At 40.6% G+C, this 21,455-nt stretch overlaps 2 protein-coding genes across 14 annotated transcripts in view; one reads left to right on the top strand and one right to left on the bottom strand.

The window, feature by feature from the left end:
- The window catches only part of TFB1M (transcription factor B1, mitochondrial), a 30,145-nt gene extending 26,595 nt beyond the window's left edge, over positions 1-3,550 (top strand). For all 7 annotated transcript variants that reach the window (XM_056343293.1, XM_056343291.1, XM_056343290.1 and 4 more), the window contains one exon: positions 2,603-3,550. In XM_056343293.1, the coding sequence (XP_056199268.1) occupies positions 2,603-2,861 (259 nt within the window). In that variant the 3' untranslated portion in view covers positions 2,862-3,550. The remainder of the gene's footprint in view (positions 1-2,602) is intronic.
- The window catches only part of TIAM2 (TIAM Rac1 associated GEF 2), a 90,953-nt gene continuing 72,960 nt past the window's right edge, over positions 3,463-21,455 (bottom strand). For all 7 annotated transcript variants that reach the window (XM_056343272.1, XM_056343271.1, XM_056343274.1 and 4 more), the window contains 12 exons: positions 16,824-17,003; positions 15,263-15,331; positions 14,758-14,883; positions 13,412-13,520; positions 12,652-12,831; positions 11,144-11,262; positions 9,873-9,981; positions 8,088-8,146; positions 7,143-7,248; positions 6,308-6,395; positions 5,597-5,751; positions 3,463-4,733 (listed from right to left, as the gene is read on the bottom strand). In XM_056343272.1, coding sequence (XP_056199247.1) covers positions 4,090-4,733; positions 5,597-5,751; positions 6,308-6,395; positions 7,143-7,248; positions 8,088-8,146; positions 9,873-9,981; positions 11,144-11,262; positions 12,652-12,831; positions 13,412-13,520; positions 14,758-14,883; positions 15,263-15,331; positions 16,824-17,003 — 1,944 coding nt within the window. In that variant the 3' untranslated portion in view covers positions 3,463-4,089. The remainder of the gene's footprint in view (positions 4,734-5,596; positions 5,752-6,307; positions 6,396-7,142; positions 7,249-8,087; positions 8,147-9,872; positions 9,982-11,143; positions 11,263-12,651; positions 12,832-13,411; positions 13,521-14,757; positions 14,884-15,262; positions 15,332-16,823; positions 17,004-21,455) is intronic.

Raw genomic sequence — 21,455 nt, 5'->3', positions numbered from 1 at the left:
CATTTTAAATTTGTCATCATAGTTCATCAGACCTTTCCATTTCAGGATGGTTTCTGGAGACAGAAGTATGAGATGTATCTCCTTCTGCTGTAATTATGTAATAATTACTGTGCGGTTTTTGTTAGTGCAGTTGAAGTTGTTAAAATTACTAGGATAAATGAGTGTTCTTTCCAATAGTTGTCTGTCTCAGAAGCCAAAAAAGAAACCAACCACAAAAAATACAGCATTTGTTGGTTGAGTTAAAAAATCGAAAGTATCAAAATTCAGAATGAAGATGGCAGTGTGAGGAGGGAGAACGTCATCTGTAGGAAATGTTACTTATTTGGGGATAATGTCAAAAGGTCAAATTCTTGTTTCTGTGCTTGCCCTTTTATGGAGTTCTTACTGGCTCTTTAAAAATGCCTGTCTTACTGAGGGAATTTACCAGGTTCTCTTAACTGATGCAAGAAACCTGCAGTCTGTTCACCACAGATCCTGTTAAAACTCTACATAGCCACATGTCTGACCTGGTATGGGAAAAACCCAGTGTTCAGCACTTCAGAATGTGCGACAGAGCTGCTGTTAGGACTAGAGGCGTGCTGCCGCAGCTTGGGCTAGCTGAATTGTGCTGGGCAGTTTTGGCCCTGATGCTGTCCAGAATTAGGGTAGACGCTACATTACTGAACTACAAGCCTTATATGTTGCTATTTTAAAGGTGAACATAGAATTTTGCCTCTGGTTTTGGGCTTTTTGTGCTTGAGACAATGAAGTCCACGGATGTCTGGGATGCAGACATTGGATCTAAAATGAGTACCAGTTTGCCCGGGTTAGGGTTTGAAGTATGTTTTGGAGGCCGTTAGATAATGAGGTATCTGAACTCTGGATCAATTTGTATTTGATTTACAAGGTGGTGGGGTTGTGTGGGTTTTTTTGTGAAAGAATTGACAATGTAAGCAGGAGGCGTATGCAGTCAGCATATCTATGTTATGTAGAATATTTTTGCTAAAGTTTAAAAATTCCCCCACAACTATTGTGTAATCTCAAATCGCTAAAGCTGCTCTACATTCTTTTGAGGCAAGGAGGGGGAACCTGAACTTTTGGGCATCACATATCCCCTAGCAGCTTATCGTACTTTAGCCCTAGTGTGCAGCTAAGAAACACAATCCTCTTATGCTTTAGCTGACCTGAAAAAAATTGGCAAATTTTGGTGTATAATAAGGCTATTAAGTTCATTATAAGCTACCTGTCTATCTGCCTCTCACATATACTGTATAAAACCAAGGTAATAGAATCAGTTTACATTTGTGTGTAAATTCTGGGATATGAGACAGAGATGGCATGTAAGAGTAAGCTGTTGAGTCCATGAAGAAAAATGTTGTAGTTTGAGTTGCCATTCATGATCATTTATAAGATGGTCCATAGTCCGTATATAAATTTTTGGCTCCAAGTACATCCTTTACCTACCAAATCAAAGGAGAGTATAACATGAGGAGGGATATCAAAATAAGGATTGATCCATTATAACCTTGCTGACCTAGATGCTGAATTAATGGGGACATTTTTGACTAAGGCCTGGAGTCATGGAGTCATTGTTGACCACATCCTTTAAACAGGATTGTTCCCTCAAGTGCCAGCCTTGTCCTGTTATTTTAAACCCTTTCTTAACTTTGTATTCTGTCTGCCTACCAGGAGCCAGCTGTCTCTTCCTTACACAAAGCCTTTTGATTAGCTTATCCAGCCAACCTGTGAAACACAGCTGGGGGTGTTACTGTATTAGTTCTACAGCATTTTTAGGTATTCTATGTGTGTGACGGAGTGGGATTATTTGAAAACTGAGACATGCACATCAAGCATGTGCAAATTTTCTGCCTTCCTGGCTCATTGTAGACTGAGAACTACTGATAATAAGAGCTAGCTCGTCCTTTCAGTAGTTTGCACTTTGTTCTATGTATTTTTGTGAGACGTTAACACTTGAAATAATACTGTTCATTAGAATTTGAGGAACTTGTGAGAGGTACTGAAGTATCTGGCCACAGAGTAAATGAACTGATAAGATTATCTATGAACAGTGACAGGGCTGAAAAAAGAATCGAGGACTCCTGGCACATTCTCTAAGTTCTAAATATTAAAAAGTGAATGATAATGAAATACTCCTTTCCTCCTTCTTGGCTTTTTTTCAGGCATTACAATTACAGTATTAATGACAAGTGATAACAATATCTTTCCCATTGGAATGAAACAGCCTGTAAGAAAAATTCATATGATTTGGATCTGATCTGTTTTGCACAGTTTAATCTTTTGTTGCTCTCTTAAATATAAGGCTAATTGTAAGAAGGCCCTGTGACTCTATCCATGCCCCAAACTCTTTTCAATGTGTGCGAATATGAACATACATGAATGTGTTTAATGTGCAATATATTTATATGCATTCCTATGTTGTCATAATTTGCAGAAAAAGGGCCCTTACATGTCTCTGTTTGCTTACGTAATTGAGCTATATTGAGTGTCACAGCTAAATTAGTGACATACTTAATAGCAAACCTGTATTAAGTAAATTCCCAAGAGGATCCTGTTACCGTGAAGGGAAACTGGTTTGAATTTGTCTTCTCCCCACACCTTTTAGGACCTTGTTTCCTGAAAGTGGACGTTTGAAAAGAACAGAACAGCTGCTGCTGACAGCAAATGTTGATCCAACTCTGCGTCCTTTTCAGCTGTCCATGTCACACTTTAGAAATCTGTGCAATACATACAGGAAAATGTGCAATGAAGACCCAAGCCTTTTTGTGTACAACTACAGAGAAGATCTGAAGCAAAAGAAGAAGACAAGCTCACTTAAAAGTACCAGTCAGCCTGAACAAAGGGAAGAGGAAGAGCAGCTGTAACAGCAGCAGACTGATTTTTCAATTAAACTCCTTGATCTACAGGTGCTGATTCAGTAAAAGGAGGCTTATATATTCTTACATTTCTGCAGGTATTGAGAAAGTGGTTGGGAGAGAGGGCTTTCCCATTTTATTTATTCATTTCATTCAGCTGCAGACAAAAGTGAAAAAACAATCCAGTTACATGGTACCTGCAGGTTCTTTTTACTTAAGGAGAATGGCTGGAACACATACCAAGAACAAGGTATGTTGTGAGATATGTGATTTGAGTTGGGATACTTCTAAAATAATTTAGATTTGTATGAATTGAAAGTGCATTATTGAAACATAAGAAAAAATATTTTTCATATTTCAGCACATGAGATGGTGTTTGGGTTTTTGCATTCTTTTTATCCTGGAACATCCTCCTGTGCAGAGTAACTTTAAAAAACACAAGCCAAAACTCTTGTATAAATGTACTTGAGTGACTGGCTTAAAGGAGGATAAAGTGCACAGATTGTCTCACGGTCTGCTAATACTCTTCTCATTTATGCAAAGGCAAAGAATTTGGGATTTAAAGTTCCAACTAGAAAAAAGCAGCGTGATAAAAACTAGAAAACAGGGCTAAATATAATACTTGTTTGTCTTTTTACTGTACAGGCGGTAGAGAAAATAAAAAATACAGTCAAATAAAAGATTACAGGCCAAGCTTTGTTTTTGTATTTACACATATGTATAAAGTATAAACAGCATCTTGAAACTTACAAAAATGAAATTTCTGCACTATTGTGCACTAAAACGCATTAAAATAACTTAATTCTGCTTTAAATAAAGCAAAAATGAAAACCAAAGAAAGAAAATGCCCAAGATATTGAAAAAATCCATTTTGCAATGCTACTTTCCTTTGTAAACCCTTCTGCCACTGACTAGCACCTTTTCCATGTTACTTAAAATACTAATGAGGCCGTCCTTCCCTTCCCCTCCCCAGGAACACTACATCACCTTAATAACTCCTTGAAAGGGATGAACTAATATACAGACCATGGCCAACTTAATCTATTTTTGATCCACAATAAATTAAAATAACTTAAGAATCCTTTACAGCTGTTTTTGTGGAGAAAATGTATTAGTGCACAAAATCAGATAGTAGTTTTCCTGCAGCTTCCATGAATTTACTACTTCTAAAGCAAAACAAGTTTGTTGAATTTCATGTGGATTGCAAATGAGTATTTTAAATATAGTGCTTAGAAAGCTAGGATTTCCTATGCCTCTCCACAGCTTCATAAAAGCAGTCCTCATTAACTACAGATGTTAAACTCTGGACGCTAAATTCCCTCTCTAAAATAGAGTTCAGATCCAGGTTTGCAGCATCAGAGTGACTGTCAAGGGACTGGTGGCGTTCTTGCATTGCCGTTAAAGTTCCTCTGTTACGCTTTGTGCTGTTCAGTTTTCTCTTCACTGGGCAGAAATGTCCACGCACCAGCTTTGGATGCTGTCCTGTCTCGAAGCCATCTCCCTCCTCATTTTCAGCAGCCTGATCTCGTTCAGAGTCAGTACTTGGTTCCTCTGAAATCTTCAGCCGTTGGAACTGTATTTCAATGTCTTTTGTAGGGCTGCCCTTCTTTAGGCTCTGATAGTCATCATCATCATCATCATCACTGAGAATATCAGATTCTTTGACAAGAACATTAGAGAAGTCAGATGCACAGCTCTGTACGTGTTTATCAGGAGAAGAGTTCTTGGGCTCCTGTATGCTCTCAGTGGTGTGGCAGCTGCTGCTCTGAGTACTGCTGCTCAGGCTGCACTCGTCAGAGTCCTGGAAGGTGCCTTTCCCTGCATCACCATTCCACTCACTGCTGGATGAATTCTTCAGTACCTTCAAGGACCTCGTGGAAGCTGTGCAGAGGAAAAAGGCAGGGTGGTTTTCTCAGCAAAACATTAGCTGGTTACACTGTCGCAATAGCCCCCTTGTAATTGCAGTGTACATTGTTTCATTTGATAACCATCCCAGGTCAGATCTGTCAGCATTCTGATACCAACAGTGCAATCCCATCTCAAGAGTTTTCATTCCACCTACCCCAGGGCCTATATGCTTGCCTTCACGTGTAATATATACAGAATCCTCCAAAAATTGTAGTAATGATTTACATGCTTCTGCAGGAAAGCACGAGTGATTCAGGCACCTCAAGCACTGGAGGGCCAGGTTGCAGGCAGGACATGAACTGTCCCAGTTCCTGTGATGTTAAGAGGATTTTACAGACAACTGATCAGACTGAGAACTTGAAATACCAGTAGCTACTCATTTAGCTAAAATGTCTGAAGCCTGTACTTAATTAGGGTATCTGCTGGGATGCAGATTTAGTGCGTTGAAAGAAGCGAGACTCCTGCCTTCTGCCCGTTGTTTTAGTTGTAAGTGTTATTAGGGCTGAGTTACTAAAGGGAACCCAGAGGAAAGAGCACTAATACTGCATGCCAAAGGGAGTCTGTTTCTTCCCACCAAAATTAATTTGGGCCTTAAGTCTTCCCTTAAGAGATCTAATGACACATCAGCGCATGGGGGGGATGGCAAGTTTGCTTATCTCCTGTAGCCCTTGTCATGCACTGAGTTGTGAAGAAACCCTACCGCCTCCCCAGCCCCCCCAAAAAATGGAATTTGTGGGTCTGGCACATGACGCACTACAGTTACGGTAATAATTGCAAACCTTCTGCCAGCACTGGAGTCCAGACTCCATTTTTCTCTTTGAGGATGCGTTTCTTACCCAGTTTGGCTGTTGCAGGTACACGGTTCTTGAGTGGGACAAGGCGATCTTTACATGTTTTCTCCAGCGGTAGCTCACATTTTATGTGACGCCTGAAATTCTCCCGCAAAATGGAACGGATCACCTTCACGATGTTAGTCTTGTTCTCACAGTCACTGCAAGTTTAAGAAAACAGATAACCTAAGTTTCCTCTCTGAAGTAAGACACTGTTGGGATAAAATCTGCCTCCCCTCTTTCTGCTGATGTGCTTTAGTGCAGTGGGGTTTTTTCAGTAGCTTGCTGTAGTAGTGGTTTTGCAGCTAACATCTTTATGCACTGTTAGGCATTTCACACACTTTGTGTTTTGAGATCTTCATTACTTCCTTTCAGAAAAACAGACTGAAAGGTAACTTCTGTACCAAGGCACTGGCCCTGAAGTGGTCTTTATCAGAAGGTAATTTCTGCTAACCAACTGAGAGTCTGATAAATCAGTTACTCTGCCCATATTGTACTGGAAGTTATGATTATACGTCTGTGCAGATCACTGCACCAAATTCAATCCCTTTTCAAATTGTTATACTTTCTGCAGTTGAACACTGGCATAGTGCCTGGATTCATAGAGTGACAGCCGCATTAGAAGTGCTGATGCAGAGGTCACGCAGGGGAAAATCTTTTTAATTTTTTAATTCCATTAATGTGATTTGTCAAAAACAACCTCTAGGTAAAGCTTACCTGCTGCACAACTGAAAAATTGTTTCTGGCCTGCCTTCTAGTTCTGACTTTGTGTGAATCAGTTCCCAGATACAGCTGTTCTCTGTTCCTGTTCATGGAAGGAAACATTATTTTTGTATATACTTTACAAAACCTTCGGCATCAGAAAGACCAGTGTAGAGCTCTTCCACTCCTGAAGGCAGTGTTAACATAGCCATGGGTAGATCCACAGAAGGTCTCACCCAAGGTGGAACCCAAAGGGAGGTCCCCTGAACTCTCCTGTTCCAGCAGCCTAGTGCTGTCTTTGATAACTTCTCTCTTGGAGAGTTGCTTCCCCCTATTCTTATTCCCTCTTGCTGCCTTCTCCCAGGTGCGCAAAGCATTTATTTGCTCTAAACACCTAGTGACACTTTACAGAAGATACAGAACTGGAGAGGATCATAAAGATCAACTTAAAGGAAAAATAAAACCACAACCTTCTACTACCAGAGATGACAGTCAACTTTTCTACATTTGGAAAAACACAAGGGTCAGCACACACACAGCATAAGGGTGTCACCAGGACATCAACCATGGTAAATCACCTTCCCGTTCATGGTATCTTTTCATTGGGGATTTCCATTCTGTCATTCTTTCACATCATGTTGCATCTTCCTGAACTCACAAAAGAAGCCAACAAACCAAATGAAGAAAGTCTGTTAATATATCAAGCCTGTACCTTCTTGAGTGCAACAATAGATACTATTTTTCTCTACACCTGCCTGTTTCCATAAGCTCCAGAAAGACACATGAAAGAAGCAGTATTACAGAATCTCAGAAAAGTTCAGTCCTGAAATATTCAGTGTGAGGGAATTACCTGCTGTGTTCCCCAGTCGAACTTGAAGAGCAGATAAAGGAATCAGCCAACGAAATTTAAACGGATCCAAGTCACCATAGTTATGTGCAGCACGAACATTAGTGGGCTGCAAAAGAAAAACAGCAGATAGTTCTAAGAAGCAGAAGTAAAAAAAGTGGGGGTTTTTTGAGTTACTCTTAAAAGACCTGCCTCTGAAGAGAAACTAAATTTATTAGACTGTTTCCTTCAGTACCAAAATACGTGCCTGTAAATGTAGTTGAAATGGGGATAGACACAACTACTGGCATTTGTAATTGCTTCAGCTTTTAAAAGCACTTGTTTTTAATGGATATAAAGTAATACTTTCCATGTAAGTACATACAAGTAAGGGAACAAGTTGGCCATGAAGGTACCTGCAGACTGTTGATTAGCAGAATACATTAATCGTGTTACTGTTGCTGCTATTTTTAGAGCCCCTCCATCTGCTATGATAAGCGTGGTGCAGGACTTCACTACTGGTACTCAGGACTTGACTTGGCATTCCAGTTTTGTAAAAGGGGACAGAGGAGGTTGTGTTTATAACGCCCCTTTTCCTTTCCCCCCAGGGTGATCAAAGGTCTATGAATAGAGGTCTTTCACCTACACACACTGTTAAGGTAGGCTATTGTAAATGCCACCTGGAAGAATTCACGATTCCTACACAGGACAATGTTTCATATTCCGCTTGATAGAACTAATACGGGGCTCATACAGAGAAAATGCTGCTGTTTACTAAGTAACAAAAAATATTTATTGCTACACACATACTGAGCACTTGTTCTAGCTGTGACAGCTAGAATTCCAGCCTAGCGAGGGAAAGTGGCATTTCACTGCAGTCACTGCCCCTCAGCACTGGTGTGGTCCCTGTCACACTGCAGTAGGATCCTGTGCATACATACCCACCACGTCCACTGGCACCAGACTTACCATTTTCTTTTTCAGTTTGAAGTTCTCCTTATATACCAGTATTACAGCCCTCTTAAAAACTGAGAAAGAAAGAAAAAAAAGGAAAACTTTTAATTACAGGTGTATTATTCAAAGAAAATATTACCTTGGAGAAGCTGATTACTGTTGTCACAGGAGCGTGAAGAATGAGGTAAGCAAACTGATAGAAAAGCACCTGCCCTGTATTAAGATGCCAGCTGGGTTTGTCATCCTACACTTGTTCATGCAATGGCAGTATTTTTACTTCAAGATTTTGTTCTGAATATTTAAGGATTAAGCCACTCTGCGCATTTATTTTGAAATGACTAGCAACCTGTCTCCTGTAAGTCTTCACATAAACAAATACAGCAGGCGTAGGTTAAATATAAAGGTTCAGGTTTTCTTTTCGTAATCAGTGGATGTTTTCAAGTGGAATGAAGGGCCTGTAGCAAGAGAGTGCTGTGAAAAGGGATGCTAAGTCTGTTCTGTCTGCAGTTCAGCATTTGTTTATTTGGAAACTCAAACATCTCAATTCCCAGTTTTCCATCTGCAGGAAATATCTGGCTTCCACAACATGCGAATGGAGCGGCTCACTAATGTTATCTAATCTTTCAGTCTCCAGGGAGGCAGGGACATGTTCTCTTTCATCTGTAAGGAGGAACAGAAACACAGGGGCATTGAAGCTGCGCAGGTGAAATCAGGGATGGCTCTGCAGAGCATTCCTGCATCCCAGATGAGACTGTAGGGTAGTGTAGCTCTATCTCTGCTCACGTGTCCATGTTCCCTTCTAGTGGAAGAGGAGAGGAAGCAATAGTGCGCAGTTGAGTCTCAATCCCTATGTGAAGCCAAGATGCAACACAGTGAGCACAGCACTGAGCCCAGAGCTTGGCAGTTTCCTTCAGTTCCACCTATTAGGTGCATTTTCTAAGCTGCCCACATAGGGTTTGAGGTGAGAATAAAATGTAGTTTCCCAAGTGGCAGATGAGCAGTCCAAGCTAAAGCATCAGGCCAGAGCCTTTTCATTCATACATATCCTGCTGGGAAGTGGGTGGCACACGTGGATCGCTGAGAAGCTCATCCAAGGAACCTGGCAGGTAGTTCCTATTTGTTCTTCTGTTAGAAGCATCCTCTCCCCTAACTTGCCATGCTTCCCATGGAAGGAGCACATGACAACCCTAAGAAAGAGAAACTTGCCTCTTGTCAACTTGGAGTTGTTCTGTAGGTGTTTATCCAATGACATTTTAAAGAAATATTTTCCTAAGAAAATGGAAAAGTGTCTAAGTTGTTTCACTGGAAGATTTAATTATTCAGGTAATTATTAAGTGATTAATCATATATATACTATTAAATAAAACTCTTGTGTGTATGCTCTCATTTCCACATCCATTTTTCAGGTTAAAACAATCTGGACGGGGATTTTGATGCAGTAGCTGTAAAGCAGAAGTTAGCCTGAATTCACAAGAGTAGAATAATCATGATTTTCCTACCAGCCTCCTTCGAAAACTTGGTTTACTAGATTGTTCGAAAGAGAATACTGCCTCTTGAAAATCGTTGATTTCCCTAGTTTACATATCGGCAGCAGAACAGCTGAGGTTGGCTTACAGAGCAAACAGCAACAGCAAACAAACGAATGGAAACTTTTCTCATATTGGGAAATACAACTGTGTATTCAGGTGTCAGTCTGCCCTACACATCACATGAGGAGATGGTGGCTTTCGTCTTGGAGAAGGTTTAATGTGGTAATCTTTAGATTTGAAAGAGCAGAGAGTCATTAAGGAGGACACTTACCGAACACTGTAAGTTCAAGGTCTTTTCTTGCTTTGCCCAACGATGGGAAAGGATTCAGCCAGGAAACTGTAGAGTGCATCAGAAGTTCTCCCATTGAAAGCTCTGTCACCTGTATTAAATAATAACATAGATAATATAAATAAATAGTGTAAATACATACATCAGTGCTGCAATCCACAGTAAAGTAGGTGAGTAAAACATTAATGAGTACACATCACTAACTTTAAGGATCTGTTTTATTATGTACAGAGAGAAAGGCAGAGAAACCTGCACTATGGCAGGAAGAGTGTGAGTAATCCCCCTTTTAAAATAGGTAACAGCTATAAAAAGTAACAGCCCCTAAGTTACGGAAGCTGGATAGAAGTTCTTACTATTAATAACTTAGAAGAATATTAAGTTGATCTGATGATCTGTCACTTACGAATAGCCAGTTGTGAACTGGCTGATTTATTAGCTGTAAGTATCTTTAATTTCTATAGAGTAATTAGTATTCATGACACTGCCAATGGCAGAATTAATGGAGGTCTTGCTCTCTGAGGCTCCTTTCTTCATGGGACACAATGTAAGGCTGTGAAGAATCTCCCAGGCTGTCAAGTTTTGTTTCCCCATAAATTGTGATAAACCAGGTAGCTAATGGGGGTGATTCGGCTTTTACTAGGAGGAAATAAAACAACGGAGCCAGCATCTCTCATATCTCATCTCCACCTTTACAGATTTGATCTACTTAGTAACCGTTTGATGTAAATGGCTAAGTTGAGACCTTGCTGCCCCAGCTGTGGGAGATGCAGGCACACAGTCTTTTTAACTAATGGGTTTTGCTCTGACAAATACCCGTGGATGCCTCAGCACTGGAAGTGTAGAGAATGGGAGTAACAGACCTTAATGTGAAACCCCTTGAATTGCCATTTTCATTTCTACGGGTGAAATAATATCTTAAGAACTCTATAGCATAAAATCTGAGCGCCTTGGAGCACAGATAATCTCTGCAACATTTGACAAGAGGAGGATTTTTCCTACTGAGAACTGTCTACTCCTGCTTGCAATTCTTGTCAGTCCAGAAGGCGGCTCTGGCAGCTGTCTGAAAATTTTGCCATAACCTACTGACGAAAAGAAACTCAATGGGCAGATATGAAATGGAAATCAAAATATTAAGGGAGAATGGAGGAATCCCAGCCCAAGTAAGTTCCAAAATTTACCTCAGGAAGAGAGAAAGACCCAATGGCAAGCAGAATAATGCATCAGGAGTGAATAAAACATGTTCTTTCTCTTACCTCCTTCTCTGTTCCACTTTGATCTGCAACCAGTTGGTCAAACACGGTGCCGTAATCTTCATATATCTTCTGCATCTCATTGATGTGACTTGCTACTTTTTCCATTGCCTTCAGCGCTTCTATAAGGTTTAAAAATTTCATAGACAGCTATGTAATTCAATTGCAAATTGTATTTTCTAAACATGACATTTTTTTATTGAATTCCACTTGAGGCAGGCAAAATGCTGCAGTGTTCCCAAGCTTTGGTGGAGAATTCTAGCCTTTTATCAGCGCTTTTTCACAGCAACAGTAAAGGGAATGCTTCCTGATCTGAGTAAGTGAAAAATGCTTGTGTGGTGTCTTAAGTGCCTGAAAAGGCTGCAATAAACATTCCAGTGATAAGCCTCCAGATGTAAATAATATTTACAGCAACGTGATAGTAATCATGGTTAAGTTTTGAATCTTGCATGTATAGGGCCACTACAATCTCTAGAGTAATCTACACCCATCTTAGCATAAGTCATCTGATGAGCTTTAAGAGAAACAAATTGCGCTTGGCTCCCACAGAATGGACAAAGAAATACAGTGCTAGGTTGTACAAGTTCCTCATGGATTGTATCCACGAAATTAAGTGTTGGTGGCCAGGTTTTGTTTAAATTTTGTTTTCCAAGCAAGAATGACATTAGTTTTCATCAGACTTCTGTGTTAATTCAGAAAGGAGTTGGACAAGGGTCCTTCATTTCTCTAGTCCTGCCAGCTCTTAATGGTGCAGCCTTTTAGCAGTCTGGCACCCATCCTGACCTGCAAGTAAGTCACCCCCGGCTTGGCTGTAAGGGCGAGGGAACAGTATTAGAAGCTCCCTTTGAAGTCAGCTACAGCCTCAGGATTTTTTGCTGACAACGTATTTTGCTGGAGTCTATTTTGTTAAAATGACAATCAATGCATAAAATACATCTCTAGACTTTCATCTACCAAGTGCTGACAGACCTGAACTGGAATTCGCCAGGGTGAAGCCCCAAGCACCTGAGCCCAGAAAAGCAATCAATTCTAAGTCTTTCTGCATGGGCAGACTGCAAAGCTTTGACACATCTATTCTACGCAAGCAGAAGTCACAGCCAAAGCTCAAACAATTTCCTTTTGTGGTGCTCTTAAATTTCCAACACATTTCAGGAACTGAGTAATAACCACAAGATGGAGCTTTGGTCAGTGTTTCCCAAGTGGGGGGAAAAAAAGCAACACTATGACCTGACATGCTCCTGTGCAAGAATTGAGGAGAAAGACCCTAGTCCTATTTGTCATGGCAAATCCTGGGCATACCTACTTCTCAAAGGCACTTGGACATACCAAGTAGGACTTGTTGCTAACAAGCACGAAAAAGCTACTTAATGTTTTTAAGGAGAGGAAGGGAATTCTTTCTAGGTTTTGACAAGTTCTGTGCTATCTGCCAGCATGGCCACCTGCATCTTCAGAAAGAGCCGGAAATAAAACTTAACTCATATTCATTCCTATAGAAGAAAAAAAGAAGTTACCTGTCAAATGGTAGTGCTCCTCACTCTCGTTGTCTGTCAGAGACACCAGCTCTTTTAAAAGCAAAGGATATTTCAGCACTCTTTGAACAGGCTTTATGAGATATGACTCCAGTGTAGAAGAGTGTTGCTTTGTGGGATTTCGAGCATTCAGAAAGGCTTTAAAGGCACTATCTGTTTTGGCTAGAGGTAAATAAAAGAGTTGGTTAGATGAACATGGAAGTCATGATCGTGAAGCTACAATAATCTGAAAGCACAGAATTGCAACTCGTAACCAGCACCAAAAGTCTCACCCTTTTCAATAGATGGTTTACCAAGTAGTTTGCACTATTCATGTCATAATCATTTCCTGCATTAAATAACATACATAAGGGCTACGAGGTCACTTACACCAAGGTGAGATTATTCCTCAATGTAATTCTTCCACTGCACTGCAGTGGATGGCAGAAGTAATTCCTAACTCATTCTACCATTTGTTGCTGGTTTTTGGAGCATGAGCTGGATCTGCAGACAGCATGAATTTGTGACAGATGTTTCTGTAACTATTCAGGCTACTGCCTGGATGTTACAAAAGTAATCTTATCCCTTCCTTTCTATACTAGACTTCAGCAGAACCCCAGATCTCAGCTTTTCCTATTGAAAGATACCCAATTAGTCTTTGCTTTGTACCAACGTTCTCTGCAAGTCAACAGGATTTGCTACAGCAGTTCACTGCAGTTGAAATTCATGCAAATTAATTACAATAATGAAGACATTAAATTACCTCTCTCAAGAACTTTCTGAACTTTGATGTGGTTCGCGCAGAAGCCACTGTACAGTTTAAAGTGGTCAGCATAATACAGAAAGGACCCTCCAAGGGAAAACAGCAATTTCTGAAATCAACACAATCAAAATATTAATTCATAATAGAATCCTAATTAAATTTTCAGGCACACAACACACAGACTTAACGGTGTGATTATCTAATATCTTTCTATACATTTCATATATATATATGCAAAACAATATATTACATGAATATACTGCTGGTAGTAACTCCATGATGTTTTTGTATTTCTCTGAGTGCAAAGTTCAGCCTATTTAGGCAAAGCCTGCAACTTTCTCCTCTCTCCCTGAGCAGGTAACACCACAGCAGATATTCTGCCTTACTGTGTCTTTCAGGCAGCACAGGAACAGGAACAAAAATCAACAGACATGTAACAGGGTATGTCGTGCTGGGAAAATACACGAGCAATAGGGAGCAAGGCATAAAAGCGCCAAAGCCAGAAGGGACAGTGTAAAACAAACACAAAGGATGGCTTTCCAGCTGTTTTCCTTCTTTCAGGCACATGGTAAATAAAGGACACCTCTGATGTTCTTGGTTGAAGGGGAAGTTGGGAAAATGTGGGAGGGACTGAATCATAAGGAACGTGTTTTTAGAAAAATGCTTCCCAAAGCAAAGATAAGGAGGAGTAGCGAGGGAGGAGGAGAGGGAGGGGGAGGGGGAGAAGGAGGAGGGAGAGGAGGAAAGCAGCCCTCTCCCCTCTTTTTAATCAATGCTTACTCCACAAAAGGAAAGAAGTGTCCGGGAGACCTGCCAGCAGTCTTACCCGGTCCTGAGCCAGTGACTCCATCGCCAGGGACCCAACTGCCCCCAGTTAGAGCAGGTACTGGGTGGTGCCACCGTGACACAGCCTACAGCCATCTACATTTCGCAGGCCCTCTTCTCGGACCTCACAACATGAGAAACTCATGCCGCGTTTAACAGGAAAAGCTCCCAGTCTGTGGAGGGTGAACTGGGCACAGCGGGGAGCACAGGGCAGGGCAGAATTCAGCACAGCAACAAGAACTTTCTACGCTACAAGGGAGTTCTGCACCATAAGCGTAGCTAGTTGATAGTACACTCAAAAAGTCTACTCTGCACCTTCCATGTTGCATCTTCTGCCGTGGGAAAGCAGAAGATAAACCCATGAAAAATAGCACTTATCTTTCACTGTGGAGTAGATGTCAAGTAATCCAAAGCAAAGCTTCAAACATAAAAGCAACCATATGAAACCTGGAGTTCTTAAAGGCAGATTTTCACAAACATTTGCAGGCACAGAACAAAGTATTAAATGACTAAATATTCACCCGGAACTGGGATGGCGTTTCCAGTGTGTTAAAATCTGAGGAAGATGATATTCCATCTTCAAGTGTCTCCAAAAACACCTTCTGGAAATCCAGCATTTCTGGCAGACTGCCGAACAAGGACTCCATCTGTGAAAACATCAGGTTATGAAACACAGCTCTCCATGCACCTAACAGCGGTCTTGTGAAAACAGGCCACTAAGGAGATGTGACACACAAAGAGGCTGTAAAGGCCAATAATGTCTTTGTTAATACTTTTCAAACACATTTTATAAAAAAATCCTTACAAAAAAGCAAAGATCTCTTGGCAGTTAAGTCAGAAGAACAATTACCTTTTAAAAAAAAGAAGTGATGCACGCACTAGACAGAAAGGCACTGGTGTAATTCCTATTATTATCGTTGTTGTTTGCTTTTTTTTCCATGCTCTCAGCAACGAAAACCAAACCCCAAGTGCCAAGGTCTTAACCCGTAAAAGAATGAAAATCGCATCTTTCAGTTATTCCCTCACCTCATCCTGGGTAAGGAAGGTTTCATTTTGAAGGGGCTCCAAGTACAGCTCAAAGAGGCAGCTCAAGTCCTGCAAGAAAGAGAAATTGTTCACTTTTTATGTAACTGTTTGAAATTGTTCTTTTATGCAGCAGCTGTGGGACAGGGGTAATTTTTGGGAATGAACTAGAGACACAATTCCTTTTCTGTAACAAAATCACCTGCGTGTTGTTAGCACTGAAGTGATTGCTAAATTAGATGAAAGCTGCTTTCAGTGTAATGTTTTAGTTTCATCCTTAAGTCTTTAGAGCTTGATTATAACAAATTGTATTTTAGCATAGCATGAGGAGCAAATGTTACAGATGATGGCTTTCTAAAGAGTCCATGCATACAAACAGCGTCAAGTGTTTCAATCATATATGTCAGAACAACCATATAAATAGCCACTCATTTAAACATCAGTAGTGATATTCAGAAGGACACATAACATTTTAAAATTCTGTTGTTAAAGTGTTCAGTTATGCTGTCAGGGGAGATGTGATCAAGGGCTTGTTCAGTCCCTTCTTCAAAGAATTGGTGCCACTTTTGAAGAGTCACTGTCCCACACTAAAGCATGGTGGCAGGGCTGGGGCCCGCTGCAGAGCCCTCCGACCCCAAGCAGAGAAATGTCAGAAATCCTTATGGAGAAGGAATAACAAGCATCTCCCCGAGAACGCTGTAACAAGTATGTGCAACCTGCCAGGATTTTACCTGGTGTAAAATCTCACACGTGTCGGTGACCTCCATGGTCACGCCTTTGTTCAAGCGATTCCTCTGTAAGAAACATCATCTGGACATACATGGGGGTCTGTGTTCTGTAAAGCTCCCTCAAGCTTTACAGCATATGGCTGTATTAGTGTATTGTGGATGTATGAACAAGAACAGACTGAAAGCATTTTCTCTTCTTTTCCATATACATTATTGCGGCAAGTACCAGTATCTGTAAGTATGTGTTTTGAGATCCAGTAAATTCCTCCTTGCTGAAGGTCAATGAAATCCATGTTTTTATGTTTCTTTTGGCATCCAGTCACATGAATTTGGGGTTTAGAAAAGAAAAGACATACATCTAACAAACTATGGCTTTATCAGTCAGAGGAGAAATAACCAACTGGAGTTGTGCCTTTTGGCTTTGCTGATTCAAAAATGATTATGCACTACTTTCCACAATTAAACTTTTTTTCTAATTTGTAGTAGATTCTATTCTGTTCTTCTACCAGATTTATTTTCATCTTGAAAAACAGGGAAATACCCCCAGGGAAACCCCTATGATAACATATTGCAGGTATCTACTTCCCACAAATTACCACTCCCCAATATAAATACAAATCGACTAGAACTAAAGCTACTAGGTCAAATCCTACAGCCTCTATGACAGGGGCAAGCCTGTTGAAAACAACGGGAACAATTATACAAGCAAACTTTGTAGGTTATGGCCTTTGTAGAAGGCTCATTATATAAAGGTAAGCATGAAATATGTTAAGACCATCCACAAATGATGGTCAGCTTCAAAAGCAAGGCTGTCGCTAGCCAGATTTTATTTTTACCTTGACATAAGATTTCTCAGTGTCCATAAGTTCTTGGATGACCTTCCTCAATCTATCGGCATCAGAAAGGTGGCGAGCCAGTGGCCGTGGCGGTGGATCCTGGTTGTCCTTCTGTCCTTCCATATTGCTTGCTTGGACTTCTTGGAAGTTACGGCACAATGCACTGATCTGTTCCGCACTCTGTTAAATGAGAAGAAAGAGACAAGTGCCAACGTTTTAGAATACAAGCTGTACTACAATTATTTTTAAATTCCTCAAGTTTTGCTCTTGTTCCAGATTCGGGGGCCAGAGCATGCCATTGATTTTTGTCAAATATGTATCCTGATAGCTTTGAACAGCTTGAATTTATAGCACATCGAGATCACAGCAGTAAAATGAAATTAAAATTTTATAGTGATTTTCCAGTGCAAATTATCGTTAGTCTTCGGATACAAGCTTGTAGGACGCAAAAGTTGAGATCGCACTCAGACATCTCATGTACTTTGATTCTTATGGCGCTAACATCACACTGTTTTCCATCTCTCTTATTTTGCAACTGCATCAAAACAGAATGAAATAGTAGATAAAGATCTTTTAAGCATCCAGAATAATTGTTTTATTTGTCATCTGCTACCTATACTGTGTTGTGGGGTTTTTTTTTTCAAGCAATGGGACGTGGAGCTGAAGGTTCAGACTCCAATGTCCTGGGCTGTCGAAATATGTTTAGATTACTTTCCTCTAAGAAAACAACATACCAAGATTTTTTTATTTCAAAACCGGTGAATGGGAACTTAAATCTTTGAGATTCTTTAGAAGAATGATAAAGATGAAAAAAATACCAGAAAATTTTCAAGCAAGGTAGCAATTAGAGATGGAACATCAACAGTTAACGTTATAAGGCAAAGATGCAAGAGAAAGATTTTTCTGACACTATGAAATGGTTGCGTAGTTTGCTCTTGCGTGACCACCACTAATATCTGAGAGCAAAATTTGCAGGCAATAATCTTTAATGCCTAATTTGAAAATTATTCCACTGTTCTCTTCCTTACTGACCTTTTACTGAAAGCCAGAATATCACTACCATTCCCCAATTCTACCTTAGCACCACCTCTTTATACTGCATGAAACAATTTTTCTTCAGTGCTTCTCTCTTTCAGACACTCTTCAAGATACTGGACAGTTGCATATGCTGTGCCATGTATTATCTGCTGTTTAGCAAATGCGTTCAAATGAGGACTATGACTGCTGCCTTATTTCAAGTGAAAGTCTTGCTTCAGTGAAGAAATCAGGACATGAGTGCATTTCAGAACTGTCTTAATCTGTACCAATTTATTCCACACACTGTTTCAAGTAGTCCTTTTTGGCTGTCCTGATCCACCACTGATTATCTGTAGCTAAGTTCACCAACATACCAGGCCATCAAATGAGCAAGTGCAGAAGTTATTCTGAAGCTGACCTGAGCTATACAAAGCCTTCTGTGAGGTGGAGGCTAAATGCCACTAGCAATATAAAATCTCAGCCACTCGTGTGACAAAACACAGGTACATCCTTTACACCTGGAAATAAATGTTAAAATGTCAAATATTTGCCCTGTAGTCTGTATTACTCTGAAGCTTCCCTGTCCCCTGTTTTGAGCAATGCCACCACTCTAAAAAAAAATACTTTCCTCACTAATACGTGCAACGATCTTCACAATCCTGTATAATGACAGCTTGCAGGACTATGAAATGTAGATGTATTTTGTATTTACAACATTTATTAGGACACAGCTGCACAAGGATGGAATACATTTAAAAATCACAGTCACTCTGTGCCTTTAAAATTAATCAGCAATTTGAAAATAATGACAACTTAATTTAGGAAATGTGTGTATTAAAAGTTAAAGCAACTTCTAAGTAGCTGAATGCCAAAGTACTCTTGCTTACTTTGTTTCTGATGTCAGAAGGTTTTGTATTTGTATCAGAATGACTCAGATTTTATGCTCTCTACAGCTCAAGGTGTGTGTGGGCAGCTTGATTTACATCAACCTGATACCTGACAAAGGACACTGGATCAAGGATATGAGACAGCCTATTGAAAGCGAGTCATAAACATCATCATGAGGTGCAGTTTTGCAAGGAGGAGTTAGAAGTCCTCTATTCGTCCTTCATGACCTTCACATATGGGGCAGACAGACACTGGAGAACATGCTATGTTCTCCATCCCCTTCAGCTTTGGGGAGAGAATTGCATCTGCCATCAAGAACCACTGAATAAGAAAGCATATAGAAATATATTACACTCCTCAACATAAATACTATCTGACCACCTAAGCAACGTAATTTTGGTGTCAGAAATTGTTCTGCATAACTGGCCTAAGCCCAAGGCATGGGATTACCTCTCAGCCACAATGCCAACAAGTAGTGATTTTTACAAACTTTAGTATGTTCCTGAACACATAAGCACTTTGTCTTTGAAAGTACTGGCATTAAAAATACCGCCCTTGTCCTGCAGTGCTGCTCTCTGTCCTTCCTTTTACAGGAGGCTTCCAGACTGCAAAATCCAGACCTCAGTCCCATTCTCTGTACCCACTGTGGTATTTACGTTCGGGTCAAAGCAAGAATGAAACGCTCCTTATTGGACAGAAGTATTTCACATTCACTCCAACACACTGCACAAACCATAGTGGATGCAGGCACCCATTTTGCCACTGAAATCACAATGTCTCGGCCAAGAGCCCAGTATCTATGAGAAACGTCATAGTAACAAATAAGTAGAGAGGAGTAAAAAATATTCTTGCTTCACATTTCTTCCCCAAACTCCCTTACCACCCAGGTCAGGATCTCCACCTGTTTTCCACACTGCTCTGGATGCCACTTTCTGCCTCCCACGCTGAACAATGTCCTGCTCTTTGTTATTTTTGCTGTTTAAAACAGATCTTTTCTAGAAAGGCTCTAGTGACAACCCCTAAGAACATCTCTTTTATATCTCTTATGTGGGGGCAGGAGAGCCCCAGCCTCTGCCGTTACTGACTGCAGCTGGGATTTCAAAGCCACACGGGCATTCTGGATGTCAAAGCAGTTTGGCAGTCCACCGCCCTTAAGCCAAGAAGCTTCAAGAGAAGCCCCAAGTTGATACTACGTACACCCACCATAATTTTGAATTAAGGTGGGAATTAACCCTGAATTTGCTATTACAATGACACTGCCAATGGCTAACACAGGCAGATTTGACTCTCAGACACATCTGGTCAACTCCTCAAATACACAGCTGCTTTTATTTGCACACGGCCAAGACTGTCTGTAATGAGTAAATGGTAAAAAAGTTATTTATGCCAACCTTTATATGGTGCAGGCCATCAGAATGAAAATATTTAAATTGGTGAAGAGAAAAGCCCCGAGGACTGACTGTGGACAAGGCTGCAGGGCAGCTGGGTGCAGAGAAAAGCTGCGGAGAGCACACACTGGAAGCAACAAACTTTCTCCAAAAGTCATCACTTGAACTTCTGTATGCCACTTTCCACTTTCAGCAACATGTACAGATCAAACACAGCTTCATCTTACCTTTGGCACTGAACAGTGGACAGAAAAAGCTAAAATTCCCAAAGTTTAGACTAACAGTGCCAGAGCTGGGAAAGACAACTGCAGTTTATGTAGGGTTTCTAGAAAAAAACAAATACTTGCATTCCAGGGAGAATGAAGTTCAGCAGCACTGTACTGTTTCACTGGCCATTTTCACAGATCTTCCAACAAAGCTGTACAAACCATTCCACAGACCTAGCAGTTAGGGAAGCAGCCTCCTGCCCCATACTGTTTTGGTCTCTAAGAAGACAGAAGGATGTGTAGAAGCAGCCTCAAGAAACCTTTTTTCATCCCTGCAGGTTTGTGACTCATACTTAGGTCCCACATCCTTTTACCGGGAGTATTCCCTGTGCATGTGGATTGCTCACAGTATCCTTAGAAGGGAAAGTTCTACTCCACATAATTGTCAGTTTGACCCATAGCAGTCAACCACCATAGTGGTGCTCAGCTTATCAGATGGAAGTGAAGCACAACCCATTTTCAAGAACAGTCCTGAAATGAAGTATTAGAGATTATTCCTCTAAAATGAACAAAAGGATGCTCTTACATAGAGCCTCTGACAGATTTTCTTTGCTCCCTGCAGACAAGCACATCATCATTTGAGGCTGTGCTATCCCCACCAGAGTTAAAAATGTCCATAAAATTCATTGGTGAGACAGCAGAAGACATTAATCAGCAGTGGTTAAGCACTAGTACAATAATTTCATGGCTACCTTGTGAATTTCTACTGAATGATACTGACTGAGCATAAATGCTGCACAAGGTCAATTAGTGTTATGGTATCTCTGCTCATTGCTATTTATTTTACCCTCATTTATACACCTCATGTACTTCATCAGTCAGTTGGGGTTTGTTTGAAATACTGATAGCACAGAATATTTTGAGTAGGCTTAGAAAAATCTACAGCCTAAGAAAGACTGCTTGGGGGGCTTAAAACCATGCATGTCCTCTGATGAGTTTTGAGATTTCTGTATCCTTGTGCAGGACACTGACTACACTATGGGGTGATCACAAATCCCTTGAATTCCTTATTCAAAGAGGAAGCGCGCTCAGAAAACATCCTGCACAAACAAACTGATCTTGTACCCTCTAAA

This window comes from Falco biarmicus, chromosome 6 (assembly GCF_023638135.1).
Source record: "Falco biarmicus isolate bFalBia1 chromosome 6, bFalBia1.pri, whole genome shotgun sequence".
Classification (NCBI taxonomy): domain Eukaryota; kingdom Metazoa; phylum Chordata; class Aves; order Falconiformes; family Falconidae; genus Falco; species Falco biarmicus.
This window is presented reverse-complemented; position numbering and strand designations above follow the sequence as displayed.